The sequence below is a fragment of the Rhincodon typus genome, chromosome 32, assembly GCF_021869965.1.
Source record: "Rhincodon typus isolate 14 chromosome 32, sRhiTyp1.1, whole genome shotgun sequence".
NCBI classification, from domain to species: domain Eukaryota; kingdom Metazoa; phylum Chordata; class Chondrichthyes; order Orectolobiformes; family Rhincodontidae; genus Rhincodon; species Rhincodon typus.
This window is the reverse complement of record NC_063363.1, coordinates 4,519,767-4,541,743: the sequence shown is the minus strand read 5'-3', so window position 1 is coordinate 4,541,743 and position 21,977 is coordinate 4,519,767. Positions and strand designations below refer to the sequence as shown.

General features: G+C 41.5%; 1 protein-coding gene across 1 annotated transcript; it reads left to right on the top strand.

Annotated features, from left to right (window-relative positions):
• Window positions 1-316: 316 nt before the first annotated feature.
• Window positions 317-20,289, top strand: LOC109919113. Its single transcript, XM_048615351.1, has 6 exons — window positions 317-398; window positions 1,580-1,597; window positions 1,693-1,852; window positions 3,490-3,585; window positions 17,657-17,774; window positions 20,074-20,289. Exons 1-6 carry the CDS (start codon window positions 317-319, stop codon window positions 20,287-20,289), a joined length of 690 nt encoding a protein of 229 aa, XP_048471308.1.
• The last annotated feature ends 1,688 nt before the right edge of the window (window positions 20,290-21,977 follow it).

The following is a 21,977-nucleotide window of genomic DNA, read 5'->3' as shown; positions in this document are numbered from 1 at the left end:
ACTATGAATCAGGTTGATTTCAGAAAGAATTTTATTCAAAGTTCAGACAGAAAAATCGGAACTGAAAAAGCGGTGATGCAATCACTTTGTCCGAGAAAGCCAAGCATTCCGGTGTTCTATATATATAGGCCAGTCACTTTTAAAGAGGTTTACTGAGAGAAGTGTGTCTGTCAGGAAAGCTGTGAACTTAGCTGAGAAACTAATAATGACTTCAGACGGTGAGTTGGGCAATATGCTGTTTTAAACTGGATTAATTACTACTGCAGGAATGTTCATACAATAATGTGTGGGGAATATAAAAACGAGGTTTGTGAGAATGCTGTTCAACCAGTATTTATGTGGGAAAGAACGTGCTAAGTTGAATGTATCAAGTAAATTCTCTCCCATCCGATCTCCCGGTAAGTAATGTCTCTCACCGATTAGCTGCTTTCCATATTCTGCCACTTGATTAAGGATAAGTTTAGAGATTGATCTGCGTGTCAGACCAGTTTCCAAGTTCTCAGATACGGTAAATGTGTTAACGCGCGACTGCAGTAATAACTTTCTCACCGGGAAGAATTCACTTGTTCTTGCCCAATCGGTTCACAATAACAAACCCGCGCGAACAGTGAGCCCAGGGCGTTCGCTTCACATCAGCAAAAGGTGATGCGTATCGATTCACACGAATGCCGCAGATTCCTCCTTATTCATGTGTGTCCAAGATGCAAGTGATTTGCCCGGAGAAAGCATTTTCATAGAGTCCCTACAGTGTGAGAACAGGCCTTTCGGGCCAGCAAGTCCGCTCTGAACCTCCGAAGGGCATCACACCCAAAGCCGCCCTCCACGTTTTTGTATTGTGGGAAGAAACCGGGGCATCCAAAGGGAATCTACGCAGGCACGGGGAGAAGGTGCAAACTCCCCGTATAACACGCCCGAGGGTAGAATCGAACCTGCGTTCCCGGCGCTGTGAAGCAACAGCGCTCGCCGCTCATCCGTGGGTAGCACGGTAACTGAGTGGCTAGTGCTGCTATCTCACAGCGTCGTGAACCCGAGTCCGATTTATCACAATGAAAACTTTTTTTCGATCAACTCCCTCAAATCTCTTTGCGAATTCAAACAGGTTTTTTTTTGCAAGGAGAAAATAAGCCCAAAGAAAGTATTTACAGCATAGGATCAGGCATTGGGCCCAAAGCATCTTTTTTATAGCTCCACTTGACCCTCCTCCCATTTCACTCCATCTAATATCCTTTTTATTTCTGTGCGCTGTTGGTGTAGATTCCACTTATTTGGATCTTTGCTTTTTCCTTAAACTTACCTTCAAACAGAAATTCCAGTCTCTCATTATGTTTTTGATGCTGCCCTTTATATGTATCTTAGTAGCAATTATAGCCTCGCTGTGACCACGTGACAAGTGACAAAAATATGTGAACCGTGTCCTCTGTGGAGGACCAACGAAAGAATGTATGTCTCATTTCCAAGGGCCAGATGGCCTACTCCTGCTCCTATTTCTTATGTCCTTAAACTAAGTCACTAACTGTGATTTTCATTGGCTTCCTCTCGTTACATGATCACGTGGCTGCTGCGTTCTCCTCCCGCCCAGGATCCAGGAATGTGAATGGTAAGATTCTGAGCAATCACATTTATGGTCAGCTGTTTCTGACCCTGATTCATGTTGCACTTCACACTTGTCTGTGTTTCTTCTCCTTACATTAGGCATCCAATGTGATTACTTTAAGAAGTACGATAGGATAAACAGTGTGAAAATGATCAAGAATATTTACGGCGAGGTACTCATAGCCCACAGTGATGGAGTTGCTGAGCCAGTGCCAATCTTTGAGCATCGCCCCTTTGCTGAAGAAACAGGTTTATTTATTGTCTTCACATTTTTTTCAAATGAATAGGGAGTTGCATCATGGAGTCATATAGCATAGAAAGAACGCATTTTGACTACTGGTCTAAGTCAACTTGAATGAGTAATTAATCCCATTGCCCAGCTCTCACTATAGAGCCCTGTATACAATTTCCAAGTATTTATCCAATTTCCCTTCCAAGATTATTATTGAATCTGCTTTCACTGCCCTTTTCGGCAGCACACTTGTGTTCTAAACAACTACTGTCACATCCCTTTTTTATCCGGTCTTTGTGAAAAGCAATGTAATTGATTGTGTACAGAAACAGTCATACAGCACAGAAACAGACCCTTCAGTCCAACCAGTCAGTGCTTAACATAATCCCAAACTAAACCAGTCCCACCTGCCTGCTTCTAGCCCATATCCCTCCAAACCTTTCCTATTCATATTATCCATCCAAATGTCTTTTAAACATTGTTGTACTCGCATTCACCGCTTCATCAAGGAGTTCATTCCACACGTGAACATGAGTGTCACTGGCTGGGCCAGCATTTATTGCCTGTCCCAAGTTGCCCTTGAGAAGGTGGTGGTGAGCTGCCTTCTAGAACCACTGCTGTCCTTGTGCTGTAGGCTGACCTCCAAGGTTGTTAGGGAGGGAATTCAGGATTTTGACCCAACAGCACAAAAGGAATACGATATTTCCAAGTCAGGATGGTGAATGGCTTGGAGGGGAACTTGCAAGGGGTGGTGTTCCCATGCATCTGCTGCCTTTGTCCTTCTAGATGGAAGTGATCATCGGTTTGGTAGATACTACCTAAGGATCATTGGTGAATTTCTGTAGTGCATCTTGGAGATGGTACACACTGCTGCTGCTACTGAGCATTTGCAGTGAAGGGAGTGGATGTTTGTGGATGTGGTTCCAGTCAAGCAGGCTCCTTTGCCTTGGATGACGACCAGCCTTTTGATTGTTTGTGCTGCAGTCATTTAGGCAAACAGGGAGTATTCCACCACACTCTTCTCTTGTGACTTGTAGATGGTGGACAGACTTTGGGGAGTCAAAAAGTGATTTACTCCTTTGACCTGCTCTAGCTTGTTCAGTTCTGATCAATGGTAACCCCCAGGAAGTTGATAGTGGTGGATTCAGTGATGGCAATGCCATTGAATGTCAAGGAGCAATGGTTAGATTGTCTCTTATTAGAGATGGAAATTGCCTGGCATTTAATGCAAATTTACTTGCCACTTTTCAGCCCAAGCCTGGATATTATCCAGGTCTTGCTGCACTGGGACATGAACTGCTTCAGTATCTGAGAGTCACAAATGGTGCTGAACATTACACAATCATCAGCAAACATCCCCACCTCTGACCTTTTGATGGAGGGCTGGTCATTGATGAAGCAGCTGACGATGGTTGAGATGTCCTCAAGCTGAAATGACTGATTTCCAACAACCACAACCACCTTCCTACTAACTTTCTGTGATTCATGTAGTAGGGCACACACATCCCTCTGCACCTCCAAGTTATGTGATCTCTCTTCATTTAAAACTGTATTACTTTTTATATTCTTCCTGGCAAAGTGGACAAATTCACTTTTTCCGCATTGTACTTGCCAAAGTTTTGTCTGCTCACTTAACCAATCTATATCCCTTGTAGACTCTTTAATGTCCTCTTCACAACTTACTTTCCTACCTATCGATGTGTCACCAGGAAATTTAGCAACCAGAATGCCAGGGGTCAAGTCCCATCTGTTTCAGACATGTCATAACACATCTGAACAGGTTAATTAATGATATCTGTTCCTCTTGAGGCTTTTGAGGTGCAATGATAGTGACCCTACCTCTGAGCCAGGAGGCCTTGGTTCAAGCCCCACCTGCTCCAGAGGTGTGTAATAACCTCTCTGAACTGGCTGATTAGAAGATGTCTACAATCAGTGCCCAAAGCATAGTCATTTTTATAAACTTTAAATATTTGAGATGCCAGTACTGATGCCTACGGCACACCAGTCATTACATCTTGCCAACCTGAAACTGTCACAATTATATCTATTTCTCTGTTCCCTGTTGGCTAACCAATCCTCTATCCAATCTGTTAGCCCCGATGCCAGGAGCACTTATTTTGTGTAGTAACCTTTGATAAAGCTTCTTGCCAACATCTTCTGGAAATCTAAATACGGCACAACTACAATATTCTCTTTATCCAATACAAACTGAAAGAACTGTGGATGCTGGAGATCAGAAATGAAAACAAAAATTGCTGGAAAAGGTCAGTAGGTCTGGCAGCATCTGTGGATAGAAATCAGAGATAATATTTTGGGTCAAATGATCCTTCGTCAGAACTTCTAATTCAGAATTATTTCTGGTATATTACTTCTATCCTCTATACTGAAAACATACACCAAATATCTATTCAATCCATTGACCACTTCCTTATTTGCCGTGACTAATTCTCCAGACTCTCACTCTATTCAGGACCCACAGTCACTCTACTTACTTTTGTCCTTTTTTTAAAATATCCGTAGGTTATTATCAGTTTTATGTTCCTAGCTAGCTTTGTCTTGTACTCTAATTTCTCTCTCCTTACTAAACTATTATAGTTTTATTCCTATTTTAGTAATATTATTGGTGTCTTCTGACTTGGCAGGCATCACTGTGGAATTATATCCTTAATCTTTCAATTACACAGTTTTTAACTTTTTTTTTTAGCCATAGATAGACAAGAAGGATGCACTTCCTTTCTCATTGGAGAGTATCTTTTCTGTGTATTCTGAAATATCTCCTTAAATGTCTGCCGCTGCACCTTAACTGACCTATCCTAATTTCCCAGTTCACTTAAGCCCAACAGATCTACTCTGGTGTTCATGCTCCTCCATCCTGCTTCATTGCATTCTACCAGAAAATTATTCTATTCTTTCCTCACTCATACACTCACGTACTTTATCCTTTAAACAAATTTGTACCTTTCCTCTCAGCTATTGCATGTTGTATATTAGCAGGTTCCTCATTATGAGTTCTTTTTGGATAAAGACAATTTTCCTGCTACTTTGTTAGTTACTATGTTATATTTACGCATCCCCCTGCCCCCCAAAATTTGCATTCCCCATGCTCCCATCCCCAACCCTACAATCACCCAAGACAAAAACAGAAATTGCCGGAAAAGCTCAACAGGTCTGGCAGCATCTGTGCAGAGAAATCAGAGTTAATGTTTCAGGTCAAGTGACCTTTCCTCAGAACACTGATTTCTCTCCACAGTCCTGCCAGACCTACTGAGCTTTTCCAGCAATTTCTATTTTTGTTTCTGATTTACAGCATCCACAGTTCTTTCGGTTTTTATCACTACATTCATCCAAACTTCCTTTTAACACTGCCGCTGTGGCTAAAAATCCAGTCAGCTCTCTGGAGTATAAATAGAGTCTCCATGAGAGTAAAACATATCGGGATTTGTTAATTTTGATCAACCTGTAATTTAGAAAAAGGCTAGTCACAGGTCATTGGGTACTTCTGCATTTTCAGAGATTCATGTTTGACCATTCAGCAATAAGTCTGAGTGCTGGTTCTGTTAAACATTAAATTTCTGCTTGATGATGCAAGTTACTGGAAGACAGACAGGCGTAGGACACTGTTGGAAAAAGTACTTCCCTCTTTGCTAGAGGAAGGTGTGAGGAATAAACAGAATGGTGAGGATAGGTTTTGATTACTCAAACAGATTCAGACCAGAAACTGAACAATCTCCTCACATCACAGTGCTAGGCTTGATCCACATTCTGATCAGGGCAGTAAATCTGCCACCACTTTAAAATCATTCACCTTGTGTGAATTACTTTGAGATGTAAAATTAATTAAAAGGCATTTGCCATACTTTAACAATGCATTACCTGAATTTCCTACCATCAACATCCTGGAAGTTTCCATTGATCAGGAACAGAACCAAAATAGCCAAATAAATATATTCTCTCCAACAGCTGGTCAGATTCTAGGAATCCTGTAGCGAATAACTCCCCTCCTGGCTCCACGCAGCCTTTCCATCATCTACAAGACACACATCAGACATCTGATGGAATATTCTACACTTGCTTGAATGATGCAGCTCCAATGATGGTCAAGACACTCAACACCATCTCAGCAAAGCAGCCACTTGATTTGCACCACATCCACCTTCAATATTCACAGTAGCAGCAATGTGCACCATATGCAAGATACACTGCAGAAATTCACCAAGACTTCAACAGCATCTCCCAATCACTCAAACCTTTATCATCTGGAAGGACAAGGGCAACAGATACATGGAAATGCAACCACATGCAAGTGCCCCTCCAAGTCACTCACCATCCTGACTTGGAAATATATAATCATTCCTCCAGGGTTGCAGGGGCAAAATCCTGGAATTCCCTCCCTAGTAGCACTAAACACAAGGACTGAAGTGGTCATCACCACCATCTCAAAGACAATCAGGGATGGACTATAAATGCTAGCCTAGCCTGCTATGCCCACATCCCATGAACAAATAAATGAAAATCTCTAACGAAAGGTTAAGATCTTGTGCCTGAATGTAGGAATGAGCTAGTGCTCAGAGCTTGTCTGAAGACAATATTTTCTCTAAAACTGCTGTATCATCTTCCATCTATTATCACAACCTTGGACCCTTCATATCTTGCAACCTTCTCCAAACATAAACCCCACTTAGAATGCTGTGTACTCCAGCTCTGGCCTCTTCCATTTCCCCAACTTCCTCTCCTCAGCAATAATAACCACACCTTCATATCTAAGGTACATATTATGATCCCTGCTGATAGCAATACTGGACAGTTTCAATTCCAGTGTGAAACCTGGCTTGATAAATCGTAAGTTCTGTTTTTGCAATTTTGCTTGCTCTTGTGGTCAGACAGTGAACTGAGGCTGCCAGTGTACTTTGAACATAATTTAGTAAAAGTCTGTTGCACAAAAGGAAAAAAAAACTTTTACATTATTTGAGTGTCATATGGGCACCCACACTTTGGGTGGCACAGTGGTTAGCAGTGCTGCTTAACAGCACTAGGGACCCAGGTTCAATTCCAGTCTCAGGTATGGAATTTGCCCATGTCTGCCTGGGTCCCCTCTGGGTGTTTTGGTTTCCTCCCACAGTCCAAAGATATGTTGGTTAAGTGGATTGGCCATGCTAAATTGGAATTAGGTTTTATTGTCATGTGTACTCAAGGACAGGGATATATGAGTACAGTGAAAAGAATACAAAGTCGCTGTTCCTGGTGGCATCTTGGGTACAACGGTACCCAGGTACAAAATCTTAGAAACAAAGTAGGACATAAAGAAATAAGTTAAAAGTCCAACATTACTTTCCTTCTTTAGCCATGGGCCTGCAGATGCACAACATTGGGCTTTTGACACAAGGGTTTGATCTCTTCCCTGTGCTTTCCCTGTGGTGCCCAGGGATGTGCAGGCTAGGTGGATTAGCCATGGTAAATGTCAGGTTAAAGGAATAGTGTGGGGGTGTGGGTCTAGATGGGATGCTCTTTGGCGGGTCAGTGCAGACTCCATGGGCCAAATGGCCTCTTTCTGCACTGTAGGGATTCTATGATTATATAAGAATTATTTTAAATGGTCTTATTACAGTATCAAAAAGAAAGATTCAATCCTTTTACCCTCACAACAATCTTTCAGATACACAAAGTTCAGGGTAGGGTCATCCTTTTTCCAATTCAAACCCCCTTGTTCAGTGGGCCCACAAAATTTTTGCTTTCACTCAATGCTGTTCCTTGCATTAATGTCTCTTCCTGAGACTCTGAAACAATTTGCTAAAACAGCTCACTTATTTCTTAACATGGATTCTGTAAAGTCATTTTCCATGTCCTTCTGTTTCTGAAGCCATCCCTTACTGGCATAAGCCACTCAGAACTTCTTTTCTGCCCACACTGCTTTGGAGATAGCTACACCAACAGCACCTTTTCTGCCATATGCTGTTTTTCTCCAACAGAAACCTACACACTGTCTATAAGAAACCTGAATGCTCACTGAACCTTCTGGATGGTTCTATCTTTCTAAATGAACTGGTTTATATCTCTGTCTATCTGTGACATAAGACAATTTGTTGTCAGAGCACAGTCTGATTTTCCCCATACTTTTTGTTTTCTAAAACAGCAAATGTTTTGTTCCAAGCATTTTTTAAAAGCCTAATTTAAATGGACATAAACACATTTCCAATGCTCTAGCACCACTCACAGAAATTAAAAATGAAAATAAAACTGTGTCCTTCTTAATTATGAACTGATTGTGAGCGAGGCAGGTAGAGGCATCCAGGAGGTAGCGCTGAATGAGTCTCAGAACTTGAGCTTGTCTAACAGGTTTGAGATTATTGCTCCTTTTGTGGATGGGAGTGGAGGCTGTGGGGAGGATGAGCAAACTGACCATAGTACTGTGGTACAGGGAGCCATTCAAAATGGTGAAGAAAAGAGAAATGTAGTTATAATCAGGGCTAGACATTGTTCTGTGTGGCCAGGATTGAGAGCCCTGAAGGCTGTGTTGCCTGCCTGATGCCTAAATTTGAGATAGCTCATTTGGGCTGCAGAGGAACTTGGAGTGAGAGGGGAAAGATCCAAGTGTCATGGTCCACATCGGTATCAATGATTGATTGATTTATCGTTATCATATGTACAATATGCAGTGAAAAGTGTTGTTTTGCGTGCTGTACATGCAGACTGTACCATATAAAGTGCATCACAGTAGTGAAACAGAGTGCAGGATACAATGTTACAGGTGCAGAGAGAGAGATCAACATTAATATTTGAGAGGTCTGTTCAGAAGTCTGATAACAGTGAGAAAGAAGCTGTTCTTGAATCTGTTCATATGTGTATTCAAAATTTTATATCTTCTGCCCGCCAGAAGAAGTGGAAGAGAGTACAACTGCAGTGAGAGGCGTTTTTGATTATGTTGGCTGCTTTCCCGAGGCAGTGAGAAGTATGCACGAAATTAGTAGATGGAAGGCTGGCTTATGTGATGGACTGGCCTATGTTTACAACTGTCTGTAGTCTCTTGTGGTCTTGGGAAGAGCTGTTCCCAATAACACATTGTGATGCTTCCGGATAGAATGCTTTCTATGGTGCATCCATAAAAGCTGGTAAGAGTCTTTGTGGACATGCTGAATTTCCTTAACCTCCTGAGGAAGCAGAGACATCGCTGTGCTTTCTTGACCGTCATGTCAACGTGGGTGGACCAGGGCAGATTGTTGGCGATCATCACACCCAGGAACTTGATGCTCTCTTGACCATCTCCACCTCAGCACCACTGATGCAGACACTCTGCTTCCTGAAGGCAATGACCAGCTCCTTCATTTTGCTGACATTGAGGGAGAGATTGTTGTCTTTACACCATGCCATTGAGGACTCAATCTTCTTCCTGTACTCCATCTCATTGCTGTTTGAGATCCGACCTACAACGGTGGCGTTATCAGCAAACTTGGGACAGAATTTGGCCACACAGCCATTAGTGTATAAGGAGTATAGTAGGGGGCTGAGTACGCAGCATTGCAGGGCACTGGTGTTGAGGATTATGGTGGAGGAGATGATGCCTATTCTTACTGATTACGGTCTAGGGTCAGGAAGTTATAGATCCAGTTACAGAGGGGGGAGTTTACAGGTGAGTTAATTTGGAATTATGTTGATGGAAGGCAGAACTGTCATGAATAAGTAGGAGCCTGACATAGGTATCCTTGTTATCCAGATATTCCAGGGATGGATGTAGGGCTAGAGAGACGGTGTCTGCTGTGGACCTGTTGTGCCATTAGGTGAACTGCAAGAATCAGGCAGTTTGGTAGGTTGGAGTTGATGTGAGCCATGACTAACCTCTTGAAGCACTTCATAATCACGGATGTCAGAGCCATTGGGCAGTAGTCATTGAGGCACGCTGCATGATTTTTCTCTGGCATCGGGATGATGGCTGTCTTCTTGAAGCAGATGGGGATTTCAGCTTGTAGTAAGGAGAGGTTAAAGATGTCTGCGAATACTTCTGCCAGCTGGTCTGTGCAGGAGGAGTGCACAGCCAGGGAGTCCATCTGGGCCAGTCGTTTTCTGTGGGTTCACTCTCAAGAAGACCGGTCTAACATCTGTGGTGCTGACTATGGGTACAGGTAGGTAGAATGATATAGGTAGAAAGGGCAAACAAGTTCTGCTAAGGGAAAATGAGCAGCTAAGGGCTAAATTAAAGGGCAGAACCAAAAAGGATTACTACCTGAACTATGAGCAAATTGGCACAGGGTCAACAAGATTAAAGAGGTAAATGCATGAATCAAAGATTGGTGTGGGAGAATCTGGTTCAATTTCATGGGACAAGGCACCGATATTGGGGAAGGAGGGGGCTGTTCTAATCGGCCAGATTCCACTTAAATCATGCTGGGACCAGAGTCCTGGTGAATTGCATGTCTATGGCTAAATAGTGGGGGAATTGGGGTTCAGTTACATGAAAAGTTTGAAAATCAAAGATAAATAAGTAGGTAGGATTGCAGGTTAGTGATGGGGCTGATTGTTACCAGAAAATAAAAGGAAGATTCAGAATATGTGAATGTCATATTGTATCACAGGACCATAAAAATATAGGGTAATTCAATAATAGAATTTACTTAAAGGCTTTGTATCTTAATATATGAAGCATTCAGAATAAGTTAGGTGGTGCAAATTGAGGTAAATGGATCTGACATTCCAGAAGCATGGATCAAAATTGGGAACTTAACATTCTTGGATATTTGACCTTGAGACAGTAGGTTGGTGGGTAGCATTATTAATCAAAGCTGAAATGAGGACAACTGTGAGAGATGGTGATAAAGGCTTGGATAACGTAGAATCCATTTGGTCAGAAGTTAGAAAAAACAGTAAGGGAAAGAAGACATTGGTAGGGGTAGTGGTAGAAACTGTCAAACATTGGTCACTTTGTGGTAAAGACTACAAATCAACAAATATTAGGAGCATTTAAAAGGAATACAGCAATATAAGTGACTTTAATCTTCATGTTGATTGGGTTAATCAAATTGTAAGGGGCTATTATGACAGCAAATTCATTGGGTAGTTTTCGAGAGCAATACGTCGTGGAGCCAACCAGGGAGCAGACTATGGTTCTGATAATTGGTAATGAGGCAGGCTTAGTAAATGACCTCAGAGAACAAGGTCCCCTAGGAAGTAGTGATTGTTATATGATAGATTATAAAAACTGACAACAAGCTTCTTTAAATATATATAAAAGAAGAGAGAGGTCAAAGTGAACATATGCCCCTCAGAAAATGAATCTGGGGAGATAGTTATGAGGAACAAGGAAATGGCAGAGGAGTTAAACAGATATTTTGCATCAGTCTTTATAGTGGAAGATACTTTAGAACATCCCATTAATACTAAAGAACAGGGGGAGGAACTAAGTACTATCACCATCACAAGGGAAATAGTATTAGACTAATTAATGTGGCTAACGGTAGGTAAGTCCCCTGGCCCTGATGGTAGGCACCCAAGAATCCTAAAAGAGGTAGCTACAGAGGTTGTGAATACATTGCTTGTAATTATCCAGTAATCCTTGGATTCTGGAGAAGCAGCTGAGGATTGTGACACCCCTGTTCAAAAAAAAAATCAAAGAATCACTCCAGTATGGAAACAGGCTATTTAGCCCAACAAGTCACACTGCCCCTCTGAAGAGCATTCCACCCAGACCCATTCCCCTTGTCTAACCCAAACATCCCTGGGCACGAGAGCATAGCCAATCCACCTAGCCTGCACATCTTTGGACTGTGGGAGGAATCCGGAGCGCCCGGAGGAAACCCACACAGACACAGGGAGAACGTGCAAACTCCACACAGACAGTCACCTGAGGGTGGAATCGAACCCGGGTCCCTGGTGCTGTGAGGGAACAGTGCTAACCACTGAGCCACCATGCTGCCCCACGGAGGCAAAGGAGGCGAAAAAACAGGTAACAGTAGGCTGATTAGTTTAACATCTAGTGTTTGGAAAGCATTAGAAACAATTATTAAAGAAGTAAAGCAGAACATTTAGAAAATCAATATCTAATCAAGCACAGTCAGCACGGCTTCATGAAAGGAAAATTGTGTCTGACTAATTTATTAGAGTTTTTCAAGGAAATCTCAACCAGAATGGATAGAGGGGAACAAGATGCGTTGTATTTAGACTTCCAGAAAACATTCAGCAAGGTACCTCACAAAAGGTTAAGTCATGAGATAAGAACCTACACTGTTGGAGATAGTATATTGAGAATTGGCTAGTGGGTAGTAAACAGCAAGTGGGGATAAAGTGTTTTTTTTTCAGATTGGCAACCTGTGACCAGTGGGTTCCACAGGCATCAGTGTTGGGACCGCAACTGTTTACAATATATATAATAATGACTTGGAGATGGAAGCAAATGTACTATAGCCATATTTGCAGATGACACAAAAATAGGTGAAAAGGCAGGTTGCAACAGGGATACAGTTTACAGAAAGATATTGTTGGTGAAGTTAATCGGTAAAACATCTGGCAAATGGAATATAATGTGGGATAATGTGAAGTTGTTCATTTTGAAAGGGGAAACAAAACAACAGAATATTAATTAATAGAGAAAAATTGCAGAAGGCTGCAACGTAAAAGAACTTGAGGGTACTTGTACATGTAACATAGAAAACTAGCACACAGGCACAGCAGGTAATCAGGAAGGCTAATGGAATATTGGGTTGGAGTTGAAGAGTAGGGAAGTTTTACTGCAACTGTACAAGGTGCTGGCGAGACCATTTCTGGAGTACTGTAAGCAGTTTGGTCCCCTTATTTAAGGAAAGAGACAATTTCATTGGAAGTAGTTCAACAAGGTTCACTAGACAATCCCTGGAATGGAGGGATTGTCTACTGAGCAAAGGTTGTCAGGTTGGGACTCTATTCACTGGAGTTTAAAAGAATGAGAGGTGGTCTCATTGAAACAGAAAGGGTTCTTAAGGGCTTGACAGGGTAAATACTGAGATGATGTTTCCCCTCATGGCAGAGTTTAGGACCAGACGGCACAGCCTCAGAATAAAGGGGTACCAATTTAAGACTGAGATGAGGAAGAATTTCTTCTGTCAGAGGGTTGTAAGTCTTTGCAGTACCTGCCAAGAAATTGTGGAGGCAGAGTCCTTGTATATATTTAAGGCTGATATAGATAGATAGATAGATAGTTAGATGGATAGAGGGATTGATAGAGAGATAGATAGAGAGAGATAGATATTCTTGATCAATAGGGACTCAATGGTTATAGGGAAAATGCAGGAAAGTGGATATGAAATGTGTCTCCTGTGGAATGTTGGAGCAGACTCGACAGATTGAATGGCTTACTCTTGCTTCTATTTCTTGTGGTCTATTACATAATATAGAAATACAAATCAAACTTAATAACTATATCTGATTCCGTCCACTTTTGTGGTAATAATCTTGTGAAACCTTACACCTCTGTAGAAAAGAAAAGGTCATGAAAGGTTTCTTTAAAGGGCAATTTGATTTTGCAATTACAGTTGCTTATCACTATACCTGCTCTATTTATACAGGTTTCATTTTGACTGTAACAATATTAAGGTTACATACACAAGGACTTTACAACACAATCATTACTCTACTCAAGTCCCTTATGACGATTGCATTTATTTTCTTTCATATTTGCTCTTTATAAGGAATCTGCTATAATATTGTCTCTGCCAGCTACATGAATAATTTTCAAATTGTATGCTCATAGCAGTAAATTCCAATGAAACAGAATCAAACTATTGGTATGAAATATCACTTAAAAAAGGATTGTGGTCCTTATAAATAACAGTCTTTACAGAGTTGCTGGATAGGTAAGTTGCAAAATGTTGTACAGCTGATATCAAACTCAAAGTCTCTTTTTGCAGAGTTGAACATTTCTACTGGCCTGAGTTTAGTTTGTGCGAAAACTGACTGACTGATCATCTGTGGTTATAATGACACTGCATTAACATCGATATTGCTAACAGTTGAATGACTTTTCATAATCTGGTGCTGCTAAAAATCCATGCAGTAATGATTACAGCTTTACAATTGTCAAAGTTATTCCGACATTCTTTTGTCCATTCAAGTTTCTTGTCTTCTTTAACAACTTGCTTAAAGGAGCCAATAAGATGCTGAAATTTGGAACAAACCTCCAATGAATCCACTAGCACCAATACATTGCAACATTTTTGATGTTGTAGGCATGAGAAAATTCAATTTCATCTTCATTTATGCTTATTTTGGCCTTGTCCTGCAGTCTGACCCAAATAAGTCACTGGAGGTTTGTTCCAAATTTCAGCATCTTATTGGCTCCTTTAACCAAGTTGTTAAAGGAGACAAGAAACTTGAATGGACAAAAGAATGTCGGAATAACTTTGACAATTGTAAAGCTCTAATCATTACTTATTTTGGCCTTGTCCTACAGTCTGACCCAAATAAGTCACTTTTACTTTGGTAAATTTACTTGTAACAAAATTTATGACCAAATTGGTTCTTCATAATTAGCCAAATAATCTGTTCAAGTGGTGTAAATGTTCCTTCCAGGTTTGAATGAGCACAACTAAACAAACCTTTGATGATTCTGTTGGTTAATCATTAAAAAGTTGCTGGTGCATTTTTCATTGCAAATAACATGACTTTACATTGGTAAAGTCCATCCAGTGTTACAAAAGCTGATGTTTCTTTGGCTGCATCAGGCAATGGAACTTGCCAATATCCATTTAATGTCAATTTTTGTAACAAACCATGATTGTCAAATCCTTTTAATACAGTCCTGTAATCATGGAATCAGATATGAATCTACCATTATTACTACGCTGACTTTGTGATAATCGATACACAATCATTGTGATCCATCTGGTTTCGGCACCATCACAATAGGTGAGCTAGCTACTTTGACATAGTTTAATAATGTCACTATCTATCTTGATTTCTTCTCTCAATTTAGCTAACTTCTTTGGATTCAGTCTGTCATGATGTTGTTTTATGGGTAATATATTCCCTACGTTAACATCACATATAGCCAAATATGTTTTTCCTGGCCTGTTTACATCAGTTGATTTATGAGTCTGTAACAGCTCTTATAAGTCATTTAATCAGTTTTACAGGAAATTGCATAATATTGCAGCTAACTTTTCAAGCAAAGATGATCGATGAAGTTAGCGCAGTGAATGGTGTCTACATGGACTTCAGTAAGGCCTTTGTCAGGATCTGCAGGCTGATACAGAAGGTAAAGTCGCAAGGGGTCAGAGGTGAGCTTGCAAGATGGATAAAAAGCTGGCTCAGTCATAGAAGACAGAGGGTAGCAGTGGAAGAGTGCGTTTCTGAATGGAGGACTGTGACTAGTGGTGTTCCACAGGGATCAGTGTTGGGACCTTTGCTGTTTGTAATATACGTCAATGATTTGGAGGAGAATGTGAGTGGTGTAATTAGTAAGTTTGCCGATGACACAAAAGTTAGTGGAATCACAGGTAACGATGAGGACCATCAGAGGATACAGATGGATATACATCGGTTGGTGAGTTGGGCAGAGAGATGGCAGATGGAGTTTAATCCGGAAAAGTTTGAGATAATGCATTTCAGAAGGTCTAATCCAGATGGAAAATACACAGTAAATGGCAGAACCCTTAACAGTACTGATAGGCAGAGGGATCTGGGCGAAAGTGGCAATGCAGGTGGAGAAGGTAGTCAACAAGGCACATGGCATGCTTGCCTTCATCGGCCGGGGCACTGAGTTTAAAAATTGGCAGGTAATATTGCAGCTTTATAGACCTTACTTAGGCTGCATTTGGAATATTGTGTTCAATTCTGGTCACTACACTACCAGAAGGATGTGGTGGCTTTGGAGAGGGTACAGAAAAGATTTACCAGGATGTTGCCTGGTATGGTGGGAATTAGCTATGAGGAGAGGTTGAGAAACTTGGGTTGTTCTCACTGGAACGACGGAGGTTGAGGGGCGACCTGATAGAGGTCTACAAGATTATGAAGGGCATGGACAGACTGGACAGTCAGATGCTTTTTCTCAGGGTGGAAGAGTCAGTTACCAGGGGCCATGGGTTTAAGGTGTGAGGGGCAAGGTTTAAAGGTGATGTACGAGGCAAGTTTTTACACAGAGGGTGGTGAGTGCCTGGAACTCGCTGCCGGAGGAGGTAATGGAAGTTGATACGATAGTGACTTTTAAAGGGTGTCTTGACAAATACATGAATAGGATGGGAATAGAGGGATATGGTTTCCGGAAGGGTAGGGGGTTGTTGTTGTCATGGGCAGCATGTCAATACAGGCTTGGAGGACCAAAGGGCCTGTTCCTGTGCTGTAATTTTCTTTGTTCAGCCCATATCATCCAATCTAAATACTGGAGTGTCATCTGATTTCTGATTCAATCTCAAATTGTTTTGAAATTTTTAATTCACTACTTCTGTGACCGCTCTGTCCTGATTATTCTACCTTTCACAGTATCTGTTTAACATATTTAAATGACACATGCACTAATTTCATTTTCTCCTGTGTGGAGCACTCGCTAGGTACTCACATCAACAAGTTTCTTTGTGAACCTTGCTTTTAATGGATCCCTAGAAATAGGTAACAGTACAAACCCCTTAGTCTCCAGTGACAAAGCTCCAAGTTTTGGCCTTGTTTTCATTGCTTGTTCAGCACCCTTTAAACACTTTTTGGTCACCTCCTAAGTCTTAGTTAGTTTTTCTCAGAAACTTGACACGTTAGAACTGTAGTCTTGATCTGACATCAGGATGAAAGGAGTACCTGAGATTAACGTTCTCTACTCAAAGGTAAATATGAGGAGAAACAATTCAAAACTGTAAGTTCTGAAACAGTGGAGAGAGGGAGAAATAGCCTCCAGAATTGTGCCTTGGTCAACAGATGACAGCAGAGTGAAGGTGGAACAGGCACAAGAGGCAGAGGGTAGATAGGAAAATCTTCCTTGTTTTGCTCGTCAAGTTATGAAGATCTGGAATGCATTGCCTGAGAGAACAATGGAAACATTTCAATAATAACTTCCAAAAGGGAATTGTATATCTACCCTTCCTACATCTTGCATCATCTCTACATTGCTGTCATTCCTTTAAGACACTTCTTAAAACCCACCTCTTTGACCAAGTTTTAGGCCATTTGCCCCAATGTATTGAGTGGCTTGGTACAATACTTTGTTTTATAATGCCTCTGTGAATTGTCTTGAGATGTTTGGTTATGTTAAAGGTGCTACATTAATTGTAAGTTGTTTTTGTTGAAAATATAATATTTGTGTGGCTATGGGAAAGACTAATTAGAACCTTTAACAATGAGCCAGCATGGGTGTGAAGGACCAGCCATCTGAACTGCAAATTGGCGATTCAACAAGCTCTCCGAGTTCAACGTTCTGAGGAAGGGTCACTGGACCCGAAACATTAACTCTGCTTTCACTCCACAGTTGTTGCCAGACCTGCTGAGTTGCTCCAGCAATTTGTTTTTGTGTCTGAGCCTAAAAGACCCAGCAAGTTGTTTTCCAGTACCACCTCAGAACACATGCTTCAGAGCTGAAAGCTGGAGATCAGAGCAAAAACAGAAACTGCTGGAGAAACTCAGCAGGTCTGACAGCATCTGTGGAGAGAAAACAGAGTTCAAGTGACCCTAACACTTCAGAGCTGCAATGGTGAAAGTCTGGGAGCAACGTGGTATTGAATAATGGCTCCTCTGCAAATCACTGGAAGATCAGAAAAATACTTCTATAAAAATATGCATTGAAAAGAAAATTTACAATACATTAAAAATGTATGTTTTCTGGAAATAACTTAACAAATACTTACTTCAAACAGGAAATGATAGCACCAGTTTCAATCTGGTGCCCTACAGAAGCCAGGTGGAAAAACACATGCCATGTGGTATTCCAATCGTGTTCCAGATTAAAGTCGCTGGATCAGACTATCTCATGTACTGCACTGAGGAAGGAAACAGAAAAGTTGTGAAGTTTAAGGTAAGTACAATTTGGATTTATAATGCTCAGAATGGTGAGGTTGGTGATTATTTTAAGAGGAAGGATTGGGACCATATTCATTGGAGTTTAGAATGATAGGTGATCATTTTGAAATATATAAGATCCTGAGGGTACTTAACAAGGTGGATTCTGAAAGGAATTTTCTACTGGGAGCACAGCTTTCTGTTTTATTCATTCATTGTATGTGGGTGTCGTTGGCTAGGCCAGTATTTATTGCCATTCATAAGAAGATAGTGGTGAGCTGCTGTCTTGAACTGTTAAATTAAAACAAATAAGTGTGGATGCTGGAAATCAGAAACAAAAACAGAAATTGCTAGAAAAACTCAGCAGTATGGCAACATCTGTGGAGAGAAAACAGAGTTAACGTTTAGGAGTCCATTCTGAAGAAGGGTCACCAGACTCCCAAACATTAAGTCTGTTTCTCTCTTCATAGATGCTGCCAGACTCGCTGAGCTTCTCCAGCACTTTCTATTTTTGTTTCTTAAACTGTTGCTGCCCATAGTGTCTAGGGACTCCCACAATGCTGTTAAGAAGGCAGATTGCAGAGGTATTGGTGGTGATCTTTCAGGAATCAATGGAATCAGAGAGGGTCCCAAAGGATTGGAAAATGGCTAATGTAAAAGCTCAATTTTTAAGAAAGAAGAGAGGCAGAGACCAGAAACTGTAGGTTGTTTAGCCTGACCTCAGTCGTTGGTAAGATCTTAAGAGTCCAATATTCAAGATGAGATGACAAAGTATTTGGAAGTTTGTGGTAAAATAGGGCTGAATGAGCACAGTTTCATCAAGGGGAGGTCATGCCTGACAAATCTGTTGAATTCTTTGATGAAGTAGTGAGCAAATTTGACAATGGAGAGCCACTGGACCATGATCTATTTGGATTTCCAGAAATCTGAATCATAAAGGTGCTTGGGATCCTAGTTCAGAATTCTCTTAAGGTTAACATGCAGGTTCACATAACTGTTAGGAAGGCAAATGCAATGTCAGCATTCATTTCCAAAGTCTCAAATACAACAGCAGAGATGGACTGCTGAGGCTATGTAAGGTTCTGGTCAGACCACATTTGGAATATTGTGAGCAGTTTTGGACCCCGTATCAAAGGAAAGAAACGCTGGTCTTGGAGGAGGTCCAGAGGAGGTTTACAAGAATGATCCCGGGGATGAAAAGCTTGTCATATGAGGAGTGGTTGAGGATTTTGGGTCCGTACTCAATGGAGTTTAGAAGGATGGGGAGATCTCATTGAAACTTACAAAATATTGAGAGGTCTGGATAGAGTGGATATGGAGAAGATGATTCCACTAGCAGGAGAGACTAGGAGTCGAGGTCACAGCCTCGATCAAGGGACAACCCTTTAGAACTGAGATGAAGAGGAATTTCTTCGACCGGAGGGTGGTTAATCCTTAGAATTCTTTAGAACTCATTACTGCAGAAGGCTGTGAAGGCCAAGTCATTGAGTTTATTTAAGACAGAGATAGATGGGTTCTTGATTAGTAAGGGGATCAAGGGTTACAGGGAGAAGGCAGGAAATAGAGTCGAGAAATGGAGTCAGGAGGATGGATCCACCTCAAGCAACTGTCTATGTTGAATTTGCACGTTCTCTGTGTGTTTGCGTGGGTTTCCACTGAGTGCTTTGGTTTCCTCCCACAGTCCAAAGATATGCCGGTTGGGTGGATTGGCCATGCTAAATTGTCCCATCGTATCTCAGGATGTGCAGGCTGTGTCTAGAATCCTACAAAATGTCTTCAACCTCAGTACCCTACTCCCTTACAACACCCCTCCCCCACCTCCCCGCACTCTCACATGTACACATTCACCTATTCACTCACATACACACTAACACGAGAAGTTCTGGAATTTGAACTTTTCTTATTGGAATGTAAAAAGTGGCTGCAGTATCTGGGTGGATTTCTGCATTGAGTTAGACATTGAAGATCCCTTTGAAAATCTGGAGGAAGGTAGCTGAGTTTATTTTTATCTAATTGTGCTTGGAAGTAGAGTTTCTGAACCCGATTACATCTCTGTGTCACTATTTTCTTCTTCATTGTTTCCTCCTCTATCTGTAAGCTTCATCAGTTGACAGAATAGGGCTGCCTGTTCTGTTGCTTCTTGCAGTGAGTGATATGAAATGCACTTTGTTTGTTCTTCAAACGAGAAATGTTTGCGCTGAAGGATGCAGAAGGAGTCCCCACCTGCTACCCCATACTGTCATAATCTGGACCGTTAATGTTGTTTTGATCTGCTAAATTGGAATGACTTTCTTTTTAAATTGTGTTTTATCTAGGAAGGTAATGCTCCAACAAATGTAGAAGACAGCATGAAGAACATTATCTTTTACCAGCAGAAGTTTGATAGTACATATTTCAAATTTGAATCTGCCTGGGCGAGCGGATGGTTCCTGTGCACTGAAGAAACAAACAGGTCTCACATCTTCAGTCTGAAGAAGGTGATGAGGAGAAATGATGAAATGATAGCTGTTGGTCTGGATAATGTGCCATAAGCATCCTGTTCTTCAAATCACCATGCCAAATCTGCATCCACTTTGCTGAACTTAAAAGACCCTGCCAGTTGTAACATTTCTGCTGAGGGCAGACTCCCAGAACATGCAGTATCAGTACCTGTGCACTCAGTGGCCCAGGTAGCTGTCTGGGATGGGAAGTGACGATGGGTCTGGAAAGGAAAGTGGTACAAAAGGACTATGGACCAAAATAGAGGGGTAGGGGGGAGAGGCAGCAAGGGAAGGAGAGAAACAGTAAGAGACCAAGGGAGGGAGCTGACCTCTGATTTCATTTCCCTGTTTGATGGCAGAAGTTACAATGTTTTACACCAAAGAAACACAGCAGTCAACTGTTTGACAGAGAGCTGCCATAAACTGGTGCAATAACGGTCATGGTTTTTGGGAGATAGGTTTAAATATCAAAGTGGATTTAGATTGGCATCTTATCCCCAGTCTAACTGTAAGTGGTTGCTGTTCGACATTCAGGGTTAGGGTACAATCAAGTTTCTTTGATGCACTCCATGGTAAATATCTTTATTAAAAATATGAGGATTTAGTCAAACACTGATGTTTTACACACAGTCCAGTGTTGAGCTTTTGGCTTATCAGAAGCTCTCTATTTTTCTCTTTGATAAAGAGCTCATCAATACTCTAAAAAAACTGACATAATGTGTTAAAACAAGTGTTACTGCAGCAGAAGTGAAAATTGACCTCAAGGGTGTATATTTTTAATATCAAGAAGGGTCATCTTGACTCAATATGAATTGATTCTTGTAATTGTATTTTTTTTCCATCTATTTACATAACCCATATAATGGCACCTGTCCAGTGGTAGTGTGATAATGTCACTGGACTGCTGGATCACTAGTCCAGTTAGTCCCCATCCTCTGGGTCATAGGTTCAAATCCCATCATGGTAGGTGGTAGAATTTAACTTTTTATCTCCAACAAGAGAGAACCTAAACTTCATTCTGTAATAGTCAGTGGCATCACCACTGCTGAATCCGCCAATATCGTTATCCTAGGGGTTACCACTCAGATGTGTTCTGTGCTGTTTCTCTTGCAGACATGTAGTCACAGTGGTGCCAGAATGTGTGTTTCATTAGCAGTGGGTTGACAGCTTTGACCTCCGAGTTAACACAGTGTGGAGCTGGAGGAACACAGCAGGCTCCACACTGTGTTATCTCTGACTCCAGCATCTGCAGTTCTTACTATCTGTTTGAGCTCCAAGTGTTGCTTTTTCAATTAGACCAAAGAAGGATGAATGGGTGGAGTCAGGCTGTCACAGACCCAGGGTTTTAGTTGTGTTTTCAGTTAGGGTTGTTGGTGTTGAACGATAGATCCAGCTTTTTCTCTGCTGCAGCAAAAATCGAGTTCTCTCTGTACCACTAGATTGTTCCTTTCTCCTGAATGGTACACTGTATGGGCAGTACGGTGGCTCAGTGGTTAACAGTGCTGTCTCACAGTGCCAGGGACCTGGGTTCAATTCCACCCTTGGGCAATTGTCTGTGTGAAGTTTGCACGTTCTCCCTGTGTCTGCGTGGATTTCCTCCAGGTGCTCCTGTTTCCTCCCACAGTCCAAAGATGTGTAGGTTAGGTTGATTGGTTATGCTAAATTGCCCATAGTGTCCTGGGATGTGCAGGCTAGGTGAACTAGCTATGGGAAGGGCAGGGGTGGGGGTCGGGGTCTTT